Genomic DNA, 16,915 nt, shown 5'->3' on the forward strand with positions numbered 1-16,915 from the left:
TGCTGGAAATGGATAGAAATAATTCCATTCCTCCAACAAAGAGCCAGGGAAGACAGCATCATTAAATTGAGTACCAAGTGCACTGAGTGCCCACATGGAACATATGTATGGGCCAGCATAGCCCAAATCTGATTGTTGGTGCTGTGTAAAGATTACTTGAGGGCTCAGCCTAGGGGCCTCACAGCTCATTAAACATCTCAAATAAAACTTCAACAGCCAGTGTTAGTGAGCCACACTACTCAGACCTATTTTTACAGGATTACAGAGATTGCAAACCTCATTATCATGTAGTTAATATGATTGGTCTCTTGGCTGACTTTATATTAGTGCTTCGTTGGGGAAAGCACAGCAGCTCCAGCAAAGTTCCAATAACAATGAATACAGGGCCACAAGAGCTGCCAGTCTGCTGTATTGGTTAGTCATATTTGGGTGGAGCTTGCTTGGAAAGGGGTGAGGCTTAGGTTTTGGAGGTGGGAGGTGGAGGTGGGAAAAAGACAGTATGTCTTGGGTGGATCATTTGCATGACCATGTGTGCAGGGGCAATGTACTTTCACTGGGGCATCATGGTTGGCAGGGTTCTCCACCTATTATTATTTTATTTTTCTATAACTGTGTTTTGATCTGGTGCAACTCCAACAAAGTTCCAATATCAATGAATACAGGGCCACAAGAGCTACCAGTGTGCTGTATTGGAGGGTCATATTTATCCATGTGCATGTGCAAAAGCCACTTCAATGCTGAGTTTTCTTGTACATGCACATTACGTCCTGCACCATATAAATAAATTATTATGCATGTGCAAAAATTTCTTAAGTGTCTTTAAGTGTCAGGAGACCGGGGGGGATGGATCTTTAAAACATGTAACTCCAGGGATAATTGGGAATCTTCACAGCTCTTAATGAATTGTGGGCCGCAAGAGATGATGCAGTCCAGCCTGGACTGGGTTTTAAAATAGGCCCAAACAGCACCCCCCCCCCCCAGCCCAATAAATAGGGACTGTCTGTGGCATCTTACAGCAGCCCCTCTGGCATTTAAAAGAATACCCAGATAGCCAGTCTATCTGCAGCTAGCACCCCCACCTGCCACTGCAGTAAGGCTATCTGGCTTACTGGGAATGTAGATCCCCAGCAAGCCTTGGCACTGGCAGGTCATTTGCATGCTAGTTATGTTGGTAGATCTTCCTACAAAGTATATATATATATATATATATAATATTCTCATTTCTGCTTTTGTAAAGTATTGCAAATTTGCACCTTTCTAACAGGATCCCTAAACTTAAAAAAGAAGCCTTTAAAGTAGAAGGCAGGTACAAAGTATAATCAATGAATGGGGTGCCAAAATGTTAAGTGCACCCCATTAAAACTGCTTACCCGAGAGCTTGTGTTGGTGCTTCTGTACAATGAAAGCTGTAGGGGTGCCCACACTGCTATTGCTTCTTCCTGGATCCTGTCTAAGGCCCAGTCCAGTTGCGCATACACAGGAGAGAGAAAAGCCAAACTTACAATTAAAAAGCCAACTTTTTACTCTCTTGCTTAGGGCCACAGCAAAGATCCAAGAAGCGGAAGTGGGCTAGTGCAATAGTGATATACAGACCAGGAAAAACTCAACCCACACATCACCCGTACAACCCTAACCTACAAAATGTTGATATTTTAGGACTCGCATCCAACCTATACTCTTGTCTTTACACTGCTACTTCTTCACATTAGGTTCCAAAACAGGGAAACTTGGGGAGCAGAAGAAGAGTGCAGCATTGGCCATGTCAAAAGTTACTACTTTTATTAAACTTGAATAGTGATAGGAAAAAGGAATCACATTAGGTACCCGGAAGTCCTGATTAGTGTTATTCATACAAAATCAAATGATTTGAAAGAATCAGTCTGGCAGAGGGCATCTATCTTAAAAACAACACTCAGAGGAGTGCATTTATTTACAATTCAAAATAAACAAGTGCAGCAGTATTTGTACGGTAGGAGAAGGCCTCATGCACATCAGTCATGTTCCTATTATACACCATAATTAAAAACATTAGAAACACTTAAAAAAAAAAAACATTATCTTTGAATATGCTTTTAATATATTTAACAAATGACGAAAACTCTGGCACCCTCAGCCAAAAAATAATATGAATAATTTAGGAACAGTAAGCTTTACATTCTAGATTGATTGTTAAAGAGTTACACAGGTGTCAAGGAGACTGTATTTCCATTTCAGGAGGTCAGCTGAATGCTTGTTTGGGTCACTTCAGTAACCTGAACAGAAGGAGGGAGAAGTGAGGAAAGAAAACAAAACATTTAATCAATGTGGATAAAATCAACCCAGCGAATGCATTGTATGCACTCTAAACCTTTCCAAATGATAAAAGCACTTTCCGACAATTGCTATAGAGAAGAATAGGGGGTGTTTTTAATGCCCAAAGACAGCCAGCTGCTCTTGGGGCTATACAGTGGGAACAAGAAGACAGTGGCCATCCTTCCAGTTCACAGTGGAGGTTTAGGCAAGTCTAATATAATACAGGTATGGGACCCATTATCCAGAATGCTCGAAACCTGGGGTTTACCTTACGTCTACTAAAAAAAATTATTTCAAAAGTAATTTAACCTAATAGGATTGTTTTGGCTCCAATAAGGATTAATTATATCTTAATAAGGATCAAGTACAAGGTACAGTTTTGTTATTACAGAGAAAAAGAAAAACATGTTGTAAAATAAAAATTATTTGCTTATAATGGAGTCTGTGGGAGATGGACTTTCAGGTGCTTTTTATTGACATTCTTTGATTGGCCCAAAAACACAGAGCCAATGACTTGTATGTGAAGCATTTGTGCCTATCGATTGATAGCTGTCTGGAAATGAGGACTGCCTCTAAAGTTAATAGGGGCAGATTTGGTGTTTTGGTTCCGTGTTGTTTGGCAAAAAAAAACCCTCAATCTTTAATCATTATGAACGTTATATTAGGGATGCACCGAATCCAGGATTCGGTCTGGGATTCAGCCAAGATTCAGCCTCTTTCAGCAGGATTCTGATTCAGCGGAATCCACACTCCTGGCTGAACCGAATCTGAATCCTTAAAGTCACGTGAATTTTTGATCATGGCCAAACCTTTTACGAAGAATTTGGGGTTCAGCCGAATCCAAAAATTTGGTGCATCCCTACGTTATATTTTGTTGTACTATCATTTATTGAAAACACATAGCAAAGCCGTAATTTGCTTTAATGTTTGAGAAGAACTCAAGAGGTAACGGATATATATATTTTACCTGTTAACGGAAAATTGCTGATCTCCTTCCATTACGTGGCTGAAAAGAAAGCGATCAAATTTATTAATTGCTGATGGGCGTATTTATAAACATGCTTTTATTTTAACAACTAAAGCACATAGAAACATACACTCTCTCTTACCCTCATTTATTAGCATTATGGTGGAACTCTTTTTCAGCCTGATATATATGTATACATCCAAGGGGCTGTCACCACAATAAATGCATGCTGCATAAAGGGCAACTTATCCTTTATTAGGGTATACAAACAGCTTTTTAAATGCTTTTGCTTGTGGTGGGGGTTTTTAATGTGTTCGACCACACAGCAACATATCTGCTAATTGATGGCATGCTTCTCTGTGGGTTTAAACAGGGGGATAAAACCAATACTGACGGTAATTGCTATTGCATTTACAGAGGGAAATATACAGTAATCTGAAATTTACATGCATTGCTGCATGGTGGAATGTATATTAACTGCACCACAAACTCCTTTGAAACACTATGGGCAGATTTGCACCAGTGCAGTAACCCATAGCAACCAATGCTACACTAGCATTTTCTAGCATATGGAGTTTCTGGTGACAGGGGCGTTTCAGCCAAGAGACCATATGAGAACATTGGCGCAGCTTGTGATCCTGAAAATTCTAACCAAAAAACAATTCACCTACAACTTTAGGAGCTGTCCTTATTAAACTAGCATGCCACAATTGTAGCTTAGACAAGATTAGGATTGCAAGTTGAGGTAAGAACACCTTTGAGAAATAAATTTAAATAGAGATTATTATGCAGTCACATATGCATTTTAAATGCTAATATCCTCCACATCCCATTAATGTTATTCTTGTGGCTGGTACTTAAAGGGGAACTTCGGCTTTCAAACCAAAATTTGTTAAAGAACTCCACACAACAGAGAAACCCTTAAAGTGATACTGACAGTCAATTAAAAATTTTTTTACACCTGCTGTTGTGTTTTAAAGGAAAAGTAACACTAGAATTTTTTAAGTAAAAAATCTATTCTACCCTGCTCCAATAATTGCCCTATCCTGCAAACCATTTAGTATTTTGAATGCTTTATTAGAAAATACCTGCTAAAACTTGGCTTCCAGTCATTTGAAATAAGGCGATACGGCGAAGGAAGGAGCAGCATCCACTATGCCACGATCGATTGTTCAAGCCTAGCCTTCCTTCTGTATTGGAAGGAGTCCAATTGACATTTGGACTCCTCCCAATTCTGTATTGGGAGGAGTCCAAATGTGACTTTTCAGTTCCAGTTTCCTTATAAATATACTAGTGCTTATTGTAGAATTTATTACAATTATCTCGACAATTGATAGATCTGTCCCATAATGAAAGTGCCTAAGAATTTGGTAGTCAAGTTGGTATCATAGTTATAATTTTTTTCCGTAATTTCCAAAAGTACATTGTGTTGGCAGCTGCTAGTGATTCATTTGCAAACAGGAGAAAATAGGTGCCGTACCCTAAACAGAAAGTAACCTCTGCTGAGTCCTGGTCCTTGTACTTCCTCCTGTAAACAATAAAAAAATATTATAGAAAACATCTGTAGAAATTTTGTGAAATGCAGTAGTTTTATTCACATATAATTGTTTATTTCAATGGGCCTGAAGCCAAGGTCACAATGCATCTCTGTTTGCATAAATGTAAAAGGCTCCGTTGTTTACACTGGAATGGGACAGAATGAGATCAAAAGATATAACTGAAGGACACCATGTTTTGGGTCCAAGTTTCCGTTTTACATATTTTGTTATAATATTTCTAAATCATAAGAAGTATTTATATTTATATTATTTTTTCTTTGAAAGGAAACTAAAGTTTAAAAAGGAATTAAAACAAACTTGCTCAGTATATTCTATTTATTTCATGGTAAGACTCTTGATCTTATATTCTCCAGATTCTGTTACATTTCCAGCTAACTCCCCTTTGCCATTTTTCAGATTCTGCTTATATTTTAACTCTCACTAACTCCCGCTACCCACTCTCCAGTTCCCTACACTGAACACATATCTCTCTTCTTCTGGCTCTCTTCACTCTAATTTATCAGCCATCCCTTATCCCAGTGATCCCCAACCAGTGTCTCGGGGGCAACATGTTGCTCACCAACCCCTTGGATGTTGCTCTCAGTGCCCCCAAACCAGGTAGTTATTTTTGAATTCCTGACTTGGTGGCAAGTTTTGGTTGAATAAAAACAAGATTTACTACCAAATAAAGCCCCCTGTAAGCTGATAGTGTGCATAGAGGCTGCCTAATAGCCAATCTTAGCCCTTATTTGGCTCCTCCATGAACTTTTATGGTGTTGCTCTCAGAGTCTTTTTACATTTGACTGGGGCTCACAAGTAAGAAAGGTTGGGGACCCCTTCCCTATCCTAATCTGGCCACCTCTGTCTACTACAAACAACTACTGCTGCCATTAATGAGATTCCTCCTGCTAATACCGGCTCGTTGATGCAGTCCCCGAACCGACTTTGCCTATACCCGTAGTTATAATTCGATCGTTTGGCCCCAGGACTGGATTCTCCCGATATCACCCACCCGTAGGTGGGGAATATCGGGAGAAGATCCGCTCACTTGGCGACATCGCCAAGCGAGCGGATCTGAAGGTGTATGGGGACCTTTAGTCTCTACTACCTTATCACTTGGATTCCTCACACTTTACTACTTGCCCACTCTGTCCCATTCCTTCCTAACTTCTACACAGTGCTGATCCCTGTCTAATCAAAGCCTTAACTCACCTATTTAATCTCTCCCTCTCCACTGGAATCTTTTTCTCCCCAATAAAACATGCACTTGTAACCCCTATTCTGAAATCTTGATCCCTTCAGTCTTGATACCACTGCCTTTCAGAATAAAAGTCCAACTAATGCCCCTCAAAGCAGTTCATAACTCTGTCCCACCCTACATCTCTAAAGTTATCTCTAGGTACTCACCAAACTGCTTATTAAGCTTCTCTACTGACCTACCCCTCAACTCGTCACTTTGCAAGAGCTGCACCCCTTCTCTGGAATTCTGACTTTTTGCCTTTTTCCACCCTCAAAACATCACTTTAAACATATTTCTTCAGAAGATTACCCTCATCTACCTAAGCATAGCTTCAATGTGCACTATATGAAACGCCATGTCTCTGAGCTTGCCAACTCCTGATCTTCCCATCCCACACTTTGTGTCTCAACCCCTTCTTCATTTAGATTGTAAGCTCTTTTGCACAGGGTCCTCTTAACCTCTTGTAACAGTTATTGTTTGCTTTCTATATAAGTCTGAATGTTAAATGTATGTGCTCATTTATTGTACAGCAGAATATGTTGTATGTCAATAATAATAATATTAATAAACTGTATCTGTTCCCTTGGGATATTCCTTCAGCCCAACCCTGTTTCCTTACTCTTACCTGATTCTCTGTCAGGTAATCTCAGCAATCTGACTTGGACCTGATCACTCACATATTTTGTGAACACAAGCTTTTAACTTGACATAATCAACAACTTAAATAAATATGTCATTATAATATACCATGTCACATAGATGCTAAGCACACATATAGTAAGATCAAAAGCATAAATCAAAGTCAAGTCTTAAAAAATAGATATGGTATTAACATAAACTGCAATGTGTTATGAGCACAGCTGGTCTGGGTTTAGGGGGTCACATTGCTAGTGTGGAGCTTTTAGCTTTTCACTAGAAGAACCAAAATTCCAATTGAAAAAAAATATTTAAACTGTTATTTGCCAGCAGTACCTTTTCCACCCCCTTTTCGTCCAAAAATAGACCAGTTGCCAAATTTATTTGCTTAAGTCTCTCCAAAAAATAATCTTACTTTACTTCCTTTAATATGAAGCTGAAGTTAAAATAAGGTTGCATTTTGGAGAGGTGGTTCCAGATGGGGGATGGCCCAGTCCAACCGTGCTTTATTCTGTGCTGTGGGGTGGTAGAGGGTACCCCTTAGTGACTTTCCCCACACACCCCTCATGAATACAGTGCTCCTGAATGCAGCTGGTGCTGCAGTCAGGCCCGGATTTGTGGCGAGGCCCCGGCCTAGGGCGGCACAAATTTAGTGGTGGCATGCCGCCCAAGCCGCAATGAAACTTTGCTCACATATGGAGCAATGGGGACCTCTCCCCACTGCTCTGTATGAAAGTTTAAATGTATGCACGAATGCGCATGCATGCTCGTGGGGGTTGGATTCGCAAATGCATGCTTGCGGGGGGCGCCCCAATGACAAATCTGGAGCTGGAAGCAGAGGCATAATTGCCTATCAGCGGGGGTGGGGGGAAAAGAGGAGAGGGCCCAGAAAGGGCCTGAAGCCCCCCAGCACCATCCCCTCTGTTCAATCAGATCCATTTGCTCTTGGGTGCATGAAGGACAGGCTGACTATAACAAGATGTGGTCCACACAATAAATGACAAATAAAAAACAAACAGCAAAAATAATAATCCTTATACATACAAAGTGATGCGCGCACACACACACATATATGGAGGTTTCTGAGAAGCATTAGAATGAGCTATTTTATTAAAGAAGGTGCTGGTCCACATACATTTGCAAAAACCAACTCTGAATTGACACACATGCAGATTTCATGGTTTTTAAAACACAACCACAAAACAGGGCTGGAACTAGGAGTTGGCAGAAGAGACACCAGCCTAGGGTGCAACAATGACGGTGCGTCAGGCAGGTGCCTCTCCTGCCTACCTCTAGTCTATGCTTCCGTGTTATTGCCCCCACTGCTTGTCATTGCATGGCAGGGACAATGACCCCCTCACCATGGCGGCATTGCGCATGTATGCAAGCGCATGCCTGGGCGGGGGGGGGTTGAGGTAGGTTGCAGGGGCGAGGTGGCATATTGCATGGAACTTTGCATGTATTTATCCCATCCAGTCAAACTGTGGGAATATTGTATTCAAAGGACTGTGCTAGTTAGCCAGTCAGATAATACTTCTGCTGGCTAGTTACCCTCTTGTCCTTCTTGCCGGAGGATTTAATGTTTTAGATGCCCACTGCATTTTCTTTCTATATTAAGTATACTGCTGCAAATCTTTGTATTGTTTAGTGGGACCCCCTGAGGTGCCAATTGGGTGGAGGCATTGCACTGTAAGATTCCAGTTTCCTAATCTCTCCAGGTTTGCAAGATTGCCAGCAGGAAAAAGTACCAGGCCGATAATGGTTTGATCCTATTTTAAGGTACTGTGCCTAGAAAGGGTTACACATAGATGGTTGTTTGAGTTTATCCTGGACAGCACATCTGGAAACACCTGTAAAATTTCTACCTGGGCGAGACCTTGCTGATGCAGGATGACCACCTTTTTGCTATGCTCACTTTTGCTGAGGGTTAAACCACTACATCTAAGTGATCCATAGGGATACACTGTGTATGTTCCTTCATTACAAATATTCAAATCATTTTTTGCATTACTTCACTTTTTCCAAAAGAAATGTTTAGTATTCTAACATATGCCTTTTCCATTGTCATTAATGCAGAAGACATAAAATGTCCAACTAAGAATAATTAGTGCCCTCTGCACTTAGTATTTAGTAGTGTTGATGTATAAATAACACACACGTGAGACAGATAACATGAAGAAGCAAGCCCTGTGACTGCTGAGGGGAAGGCAGGTGTTGCATGTGGACCAATAGTGCCTGATTTATAAGCAGTTTAAATATATGTATTTCTAAAAAAAAAAAAAAAAAAGTCTTATTCCCAAAGTTCTAGGTGGCCATACAATGATCATGCAGTGAACATTTGCAGTAATTAACAGCTGAAACAAGCCAAGGACAATGTGTAAATCATAGTTACGTACTTCAGCTTTGAACCTCTTCATCCTTCTGTCATGAAGCTGAGGAACAAGTTGCAGCAAAGGATGCAGGACAGACGACTGAGAGGACATGAAGACAGACACATGATCAACAATGAACTCCTGGCTCTGAGGAGCACACAGTCGTTTGTACTGTTACATAGACGGGATATGCCAAACAAAAACAGCCTTACATGTGATTAAACAGGTACAATGTCTTTATAGGGGCGGTTTGTTTGTTAAACAACATAAAGAAACTTGGGAGCCATGGGTGACGTTTTGAACACCTCTAAGGGCTCTGGCACACGGGGAGATTAGTCGCCCGCGAACAGGGAGTTTTGTCGTGGGCGACTAATCTCCCCGTGTGCCAGAGCCCTAACCCCCTTCAAGATTTTACCCTACATTAGCCCAACCAGAGCCCAACCATTATTGCTACAATTTTCAAAGCTGAACTTTTTCTGTGTATGTTTGTTTAATACTTTGGTTATGCTATACATTCTTTGCTGCATCAAATTTGTAAGATCTGTAAAATATATTTTCTCTGATTTGATGGTGCCAATTTTGTTTAGAACAAATTGGAAAACCTTGAATAAAGAGATGTACAAAAATCTTCAATTAAAAAGTTTTTTGGGGTAGCAGAGTTAGTATATAACAGCTATATATAATTAATGGGGAGTTGAAAGAAAAATCAGTATTTGCCAAGGTTTATTATACACTTTTATGTGCATTTCTTTATCCCAGCATAATAAAGATGAGGGGAGAATGTATTTATTCAGTGCTCTCTCCCCTACTGTGGTTACAAAGTAGACACCATTGATTTTTCCATAATTATTTGCAGCATTATCACTTAGGGCTAATTATTTTTATTCTATAGTAATACTGATATCTGCTTTATTAATTACTATACATAGGGGAGACCATTCTGTACGTGGACAATACTCATAATCTCCTTTGCTGAAGTAATTAAGCCTTTAGGTGACACACAAGCTGACATGCAAGCACTCGCACATACCCTGATCCTATATTTACAGCTTGCTGATATGGCCAGCTATAAAGACATATATAAAGACAGTTGCCTGCTACATACACACATAATGACCACCAAGCAATAACATAGATGCCTCCACAAAAATTAGAAGCTGAGAACTTCACACAGGCTTTTGGAAATGAAGAGGCGACTTAGATTAAACATAAGTTTTATGTAAGTTAGAAAGCTGCTTTCAAATTTGCTGTATTAAAACCAGGGCCGGAACTAGGGGTAGGCAGAAGAGGCAGCTGCCTAGGGCACAATGATTATGGAGCGCCAGGCAGGAGCCTCTCCTGCCTACCGCTAGTCCTCCTTCTTTGCCATTGGCCCCGCCGCTTGTAATTAGCGGTGGGGGCAATGACCCATCGCATTGCAAGCCGCCCCCCTGGACTGCGTATGCGTGCCAAAGCATGGGGAGGGTGGTTGGGCGAGGTGGCCTACCGGGTTGCCTAGGGCGCCCGGCCGGCTTGGCCCACCTCTGATTAAAACAATAGGTAACCTAAAGAGCAATGATCGTGGAACAGGAGATCATGATGGGTTGCTTCTCCCCAGTGATCAAAAAAATGTTTAAAAAATTGGTTAAGCTGGTTGTTCACCTTCAAATTACTTTTAGTATGTAGTTCTAAAACAATTTGTAAGTGGTCTCCATTTTTAATTATTGTGTTTTTTTAATTATTTAGCTTTATATGCAGCAACCCTCCAGGGTAAATTTTAGCAGCTATATGGTTGCTAGCAACTAGGCAGTGGTTTGAATGAGAAACTGGAATATGAATATGGTCTGAATAGAAAGTTAAGAAATAAAAATTAACAGCAACAATGAAATGTAGCCACAAACCTTTTTAATTTAAAAATGATAAAAAATTGAGACCAATTGAGAATTTGCTAAGAACTGGTTAACTGAAAGGTGAACCACCCCTTTATTAATAAACCAGACAACCTGGAGAAATACTGAATCTGGGTCAGTTACCAGAATATATGTAAAATGGATTTTTCATCTATATTTTCATACTATAATTTTTTTTAACAGCAATATTTGTTTATGAATCCAAAGTATCAGTATAAAATACAGAAATCCAAGTGCCCACTGTGTATAACTAATCTGATTGCAACGCATGTTCCTGTTGCCCTCTCAACAGTATCTGCATAAGCAACATACTGCAGTGTGTTTCTGGAGACTAGAATAAGGGACACAAACATGCAACACCAAAGTTTGTTATCTGAAAGGTTTCTGGGTTATCACATAGTTAGAACAAAATTATTAAAGGCTTTGTTTAAATTAGCCAAACAGGCGGACCCATAAGCCCCCTCCCAGGGTTTCAATATGAACTTCAGAAGCAATTTGGGGTGGTTTTCTTGATGTCACCAAGCTATAAAGACATGACTAAACAAGTAATCATTATGCCATTACCCTAATTATAACACCAGTCTCACTTTAGGCTACTGCCACAGGGGATTGATTCACGGCCGGCATTTATCCACAGCCCTTACTCTACTCAGCCTTCTCACTGTGTTGGCCCTGGTGCAGGAACATGGAGCAGATTTTGTTGCCAAAATGGATAATTGCTTGTTTCTGCACCAAAATATGCTCCGAAAATCCCATGGGATTTTTAGAAGTGTATTTATTAATGGGTAAAAGTTAGAGTTCACCATTTGATAAATACACTTCTAAAAATCCCATGGGGATCAATAGATAGTGGGTGAGTGTGAATGTTCTGTGGTAAACGCTACTCTAACATTTTGATAAATCTGCCACTTAGGGTGATGATACACATGGAGATTTGTTGCCCAAGTTAAATCCCCTCTACCATGGGCGATTAATCTTCTTGAACTGTTTTTCCCCCAGTAATAATGTAAATCGCTGGTGGGAAAACACGTCCCTTCAGCTTTGCAAAGTCGCAATGTAACCTTGGGCTACTACCAAAATTGAAGTGACGGATATGGTTTCCCACAGGAGCTTTGCATTATTTCTAGTGTGAAAGCCTTTTTTAAAAGCCTTTAGTCGCCCATGGTAGAGAAGATTTATTGTGTGTGACTGATAAACTTGTCTGGACAAAATCAAGCTGTCTTGGGACAATAACTAAAATAATTTGGCCCATGATAATTAGCACGTGGTGTCAAGGTGTAACATAATAGGATCCAAAGAGCATCCATTCAGTTCAGGGTTCAAATAACGCTTTACTCCTACAAGTTACTTTGGTGCAGCAGAATACTGAAAAATAAAAGGTGTATATGGGTATGACCATGGCATGCCTGCGTGTCACCAACATTGACACCCATACTTGATGCATACAATTTACAGTAGGATGCACATTTTGCATGGGTTTTGATGCATAGCTTGTGTCTAGTTGTAAGCTGGAATTCTTGGGAGGAACAGTGGTTTGTGGGAGAAAACATAATAAAGTTGGGCACTACACTGTATTCCATGTTATCAGTTATAAGATGTGGAGTTTATAGATGTCAATTTTAAACAAATCCATGTCAATTCTGTAAGAATTCTGTAATTCTGTAAGGGGTTATTTATGAAATGGAAGTATGGGTGCAAAAGTGCAAAAAGCAGGCACAATTTTTTTTTGCACCCTGCCATCCAATCTAGTTTATGTGCTCATTTTAGAGCACATTAAATAGTTGAACCAAGTTTATTTCGTGATGATTCCTGCATTTTCCAGTGGGTGAAACTAAAAATTGTTACTAATGGTCTACTGGGAAACTTCTTCAGTCCTTTTTAATACAAGTGTAACTTCTGATTATGTTTCCTTGTATATTATACCATACTATTCGAATATCTTATCCCAAAAAGGCTTTTCAATGTATTTGTTTGTAAAGTTAAAACTAGTATAAGTCACCACAATATAGCCTTATGTTGAAAAGCATTTTGCTTTAGTATATTCCTTTTGGCCAAAATGTGAAGACATATATACACTAATACTTAGTAGAGCGGACAGGACTAACCCCAGTAGAGTGCTAGTGTGACTATTTCAGTGTGGTTCCCTCAGAGGTTGTGCAACTTACCGTGATGTCTGAGTTGCCTGATTCATGACTCTTAGAATAATGAAATAAGAACTGCGCAGGGAAAAAAATTAAAATTCTATTTTACTACTGAACCAGTCCATGGATAAGGGCTATCTTGACAATGTATGTGTTCTGTACAGTACACTACTTACCCTTTTGCTCTCCTCTTTTTCATCTGAACCCTGCAAAGAATACAGTCAAAAAATATTTTATTAACCCTCATAGAACTTGTGCATCAGTATTTACGACACAGCAGCTGCATGTCAGAGTTATATGGTAGGGACATTTTTTTTACCAAGTTAATGTCCAAAGCTCCATCACTTGAGGTGCCAATTTTTCTTTGGGGGGTGAGGAATAAAATAATAGGTGTAAAGTATGCTCAAGTTATAGTAGCCCATACCAACAAACCAGCATGTAGTATATACTATAAGTTTGTATCGTGCCAGCACCGAGGGTTCTGTTATAGATCAGTCAATGAATAGAGTTTCATGCTACAATTCATGAACTATTCATTCATGTACTAAACATTACTATTTTTACTATTCATTTATTTCACCTGCCAAAAGGGCATCTCTGGCAGTGCATCCTTTGTTAGGTCCTCATTAGGACCTTTATCAAGAATAAAGGTCCTAATGAGTACTGAAACATTTGACTTCCTCTGTGCAATGTGTTAATAAAGAAAATATAATCATATTCACAGGGAGTGCTGGTCCTCTAACTACTTTTAGATACCTTATTATGTCAGTGCATATCTCTGGGGATAATTGTTTATCGGGCAGCTATAGAAACCATTAATCTCCTTATCAAGTCAGATTTATGCCCATGACAAAGGTAGAAGGTGCTGTATGCTCTGTTCAGCACGTCTCGTAGTATGTGTCATGGTTTGAAATGGTTTAAAGGTAAAGCACCAGAATCGATTTAAACCTATGCAGCCAACTGTCCAAAATGCTTCTTGAATTGCTCCAACCAACCAAAATCTTGTTGTCTTATGACAAGATGTATATAATGTATAAAATGTATATCTATTGTACACCTGTAGCACTGATCCAACATATCCCAATCCCACCTACATTTAATAATCCCCTCCCTTTTATGGTCTACTCTTCGGGGCCTAGTACAGGATGAAGTACAGATGTTAATGGAGAACAGAAGACAAATGCCAAGAATAAGTCACTTACGAATGAAACCTTGCTTTACCTGAGACTTCTGCAGAATGCCCATAATCATGAAACACAGCTCTTCTAATGTGCTGGGTCCCTGCAATGAACACAGTGAAAGCAGGCTCAGTACTGAATTTATTCCATTTAAATCAAGTAGAAAAAAATCAAGAAGGAAAGGCAGAAAACAAATCATTGTACATACTCACCAGTGAATCTGACAGGATTGTAGAACAATCATTGCCAAGCTGTTGAAAAGAGGGAAAATTACATAATATCTTTAAAAAGAGCATTGCACATGTCAAAATCTTTTTGATCTGAAACCAAGAGGTAGAAACACCCAGTGGATTCCCAGCAGGCTGAAATGTACTGACCTATAAAACACCTATAGCACTATCTATTCATAAAACCTCAATTTGGTATGCTTCTTTATCACGATCCTTCATATGAGGAGGTGTAGAAAAGATGCTTATAAATGAAAATCGATTGGTCAGTTCTTAACAGGTGGTAAGCATCATTACCTTTTGTTAAAAAATATAATAATCCATAAATCTGATTTTTAGAGGCAGATTTATCATGACAATGAATAGGAATGAATAGAACGGGGAGTGAGTTTTTATGTATTAAGCTCAACTTACAATTTAATAAACCTGCCCTTAGTATATTGAGGGTATCCCCCAGCTCCATATCAAGTTTTATTATTTTAAACATTTTCCCCAAATTATGATAGCCATGTCCTGATCTAAAAGTCAGCTAAATGAACCAGTTACTACATTGCATATTACAGAAAATGGGTGCAGTAATAACAGGCACAAAGTCTGCTTTAGGTCTAGTAACTCACAACTAATCAGATATATGCTCCTACAGAGAAGACTAGTAGAGGCTAGTTGCTGAAAGTTTGCCATGACTTGGATAGACTTGGAAAAAACTTCGTTCCTGTGATTACATTACTCCCTTAAAAGGCCAGGAGCTGTTTTATTAACAGGACTGCTACCTCTTCTGGAATTAAATATTCCGGTGCAAACTTACATCTATGCAGTTATCAATAGCAGCAAAATACATTCTTCCTTTCATTTCTTGTATGTATGTATGTATGTATGTATATTTTTATTTATAAAGCGCTACTTATGTACGCAGCGCTGTACAGTAGAATACATTAATACAAACAGGGGGTTAATAAGATAATAGATAAATACAAAGTATAACAATAAATACAAATAAATACAAGATAAAGTAACAGTTGCAATAGGTTAAGAGTCAAAGACACAAGAGGATGGAGGTCCCTGCCCTGTAGAGCTTACAATCTATATGGGAGGGTAACTTACAGACACAAATAGGTAAATATAAGTGCTGTAGGTCACAGTGGGTGACACTACAATATAAGTGCTATTTCCCAGATCAGGTGCTGGGCGAGTGCTCCAAAAGCTAGTCTTTTAGTTTGGTTTTAAAAAGACTGAGGGAGGATTCTCTTCGGAGGAAATCAGGGAGGGCATTCCAAATGTAAGGGGCAGCAAGGCAGAAAGGTTTAAGGCGGGAAACAGCAGTAGCAGTGGGGGGCGCAACCAAACGATTGCTCTGCGAGGAACGAAGGAGTTGGCCAGGAACGTACAGAGACACAAGGGAAGAGATGTAATGAGGAGCAGAGGAATGGAGGGCTTTGAAGGTTAGAAGAAGAAGTTTGTAGGAAATTCTTTGTTTAATAGGAAGCCATGATAAGGCCTTTAGCAGCAGAAGGGCCTGAACTCTCCTGGATGAGAGGAGGAGAATTCTGGCAGCAGTATTTAATATAGACTGTAGGGGTGAAAGATGGGAGTTAGGGAGGCCGGTTAATAGCAGGTTACAGTAGTCAAGTCGGGATAGGATGAGAGCATGCATGAGCAGCTTAGCTGTTACCCTTGATTAGAGTTGGGAATTAGTTTGCTGCTACTGGTAAGGAACTGGTGCAACTATAAATGTATAAATCAGCATGCAAAACTACTCTGGGAAGAACTTTACAAAGCCCTATATCTTTTTTTTTTTAAATTAATACAGTAACGTGAAAACCATAAAATGATAAGACGTAAAAAAATACAGGAATGGTAAAGACATTTTCAAAATTTTCCTAGCGTGAGCTTCATTATAATTTTGTATACCATCACAGGGAAAAAATCTCCCCAGGTGTCCGGCCCCCATACACTTACTAAATAAAACACTTAGCCCTCTTTATTTCTGAGATTTTGCCTGCCTCTCCATTAGACTAATACAATTTGCATATGCCTCATTTCAAGGGAGGTTTAACATCCACTTACAGCATGCAAATACAGTTTGTGAAGTAAAGTAGTGATTTTATGCAGGAACAAACACAAAGGAATTCAGTGTATAAAGGAAAGAAACATTAAAATGTCACTACTGAAATTATGGCACAAAGCTCAAATGGAAAGGAAAGGTGGTTTTATGCTACATCAAATGTCTTACAAAAATGGCTTCTCACTGTATTGTGTGTTAGAAGTGTTCTCTGCCTGGGCTGATCTGTGATTATCCACATCAATCAAAGTTTTCAGCAAAGTCACATGGCAAGGAAAGTTTGTCATACAAACCCATTGGCTTAGCTAAATTCTGCCCTATTCAGCCAGTTGACATATATGGAATAAAAGGCACAAAGTTTGCCCAGGAGAAGTAA

General features: G+C 39.5%; 1 protein-coding gene across 2 annotated transcripts in view; it reads right to left on the minus strand.

Moving 5' to 3' along the window:
* Nucleotides 1–1,895: 1,895 nt before the first annotated feature.
* nmu (neuromedin U) overlaps nt 1,896–16,915 on the minus strand; it is a 33,087-nt gene continuing 18,067 nt past the window's right edge. Inside the window, exons 3-10 of one of the 2 annotated variants that reach the window (XM_031895406.1) lie at nt 14,466–14,504; nt 14,297–14,356; nt 13,252–13,281; nt 13,100–13,150; nt 9,070–9,144; nt 4,740–4,787; nt 3,260–3,298; nt 1,896–2,252 (exon numbers count right to left, since the gene is read on the minus strand). In XM_031895406.1, coding sequence (XP_031751266.1) covers nt 3,263–3,298; nt 4,740–4,787; nt 9,070–9,144; nt 13,100–13,150; nt 13,252–13,281; nt 14,297–14,356; nt 14,466–14,504 — 339 coding nt within the window. In that variant the 3' untranslated portion in view covers nt 1,896–2,252; nt 3,260–3,262. The remainder of the gene's footprint in view (nt 2,253–3,259; nt 3,299–4,739; nt 4,788–9,069; nt 9,145–13,099; nt 13,151–13,251; nt 13,282–14,296; nt 14,357–14,465; nt 14,505–16,915) is intronic. The other variant, XM_004911468.3, reaches the window with a different exon arrangement.

This window comes from Xenopus tropicalis, chromosome 1, assembly GCF_000004195.4.
Source record: "Xenopus tropicalis strain Nigerian chromosome 1, UCB_Xtro_10.0, whole genome shotgun sequence".
NCBI classification, from domain to species: domain Eukaryota; kingdom Metazoa; phylum Chordata; class Amphibia; order Anura; family Pipidae; genus Xenopus; species Xenopus tropicalis.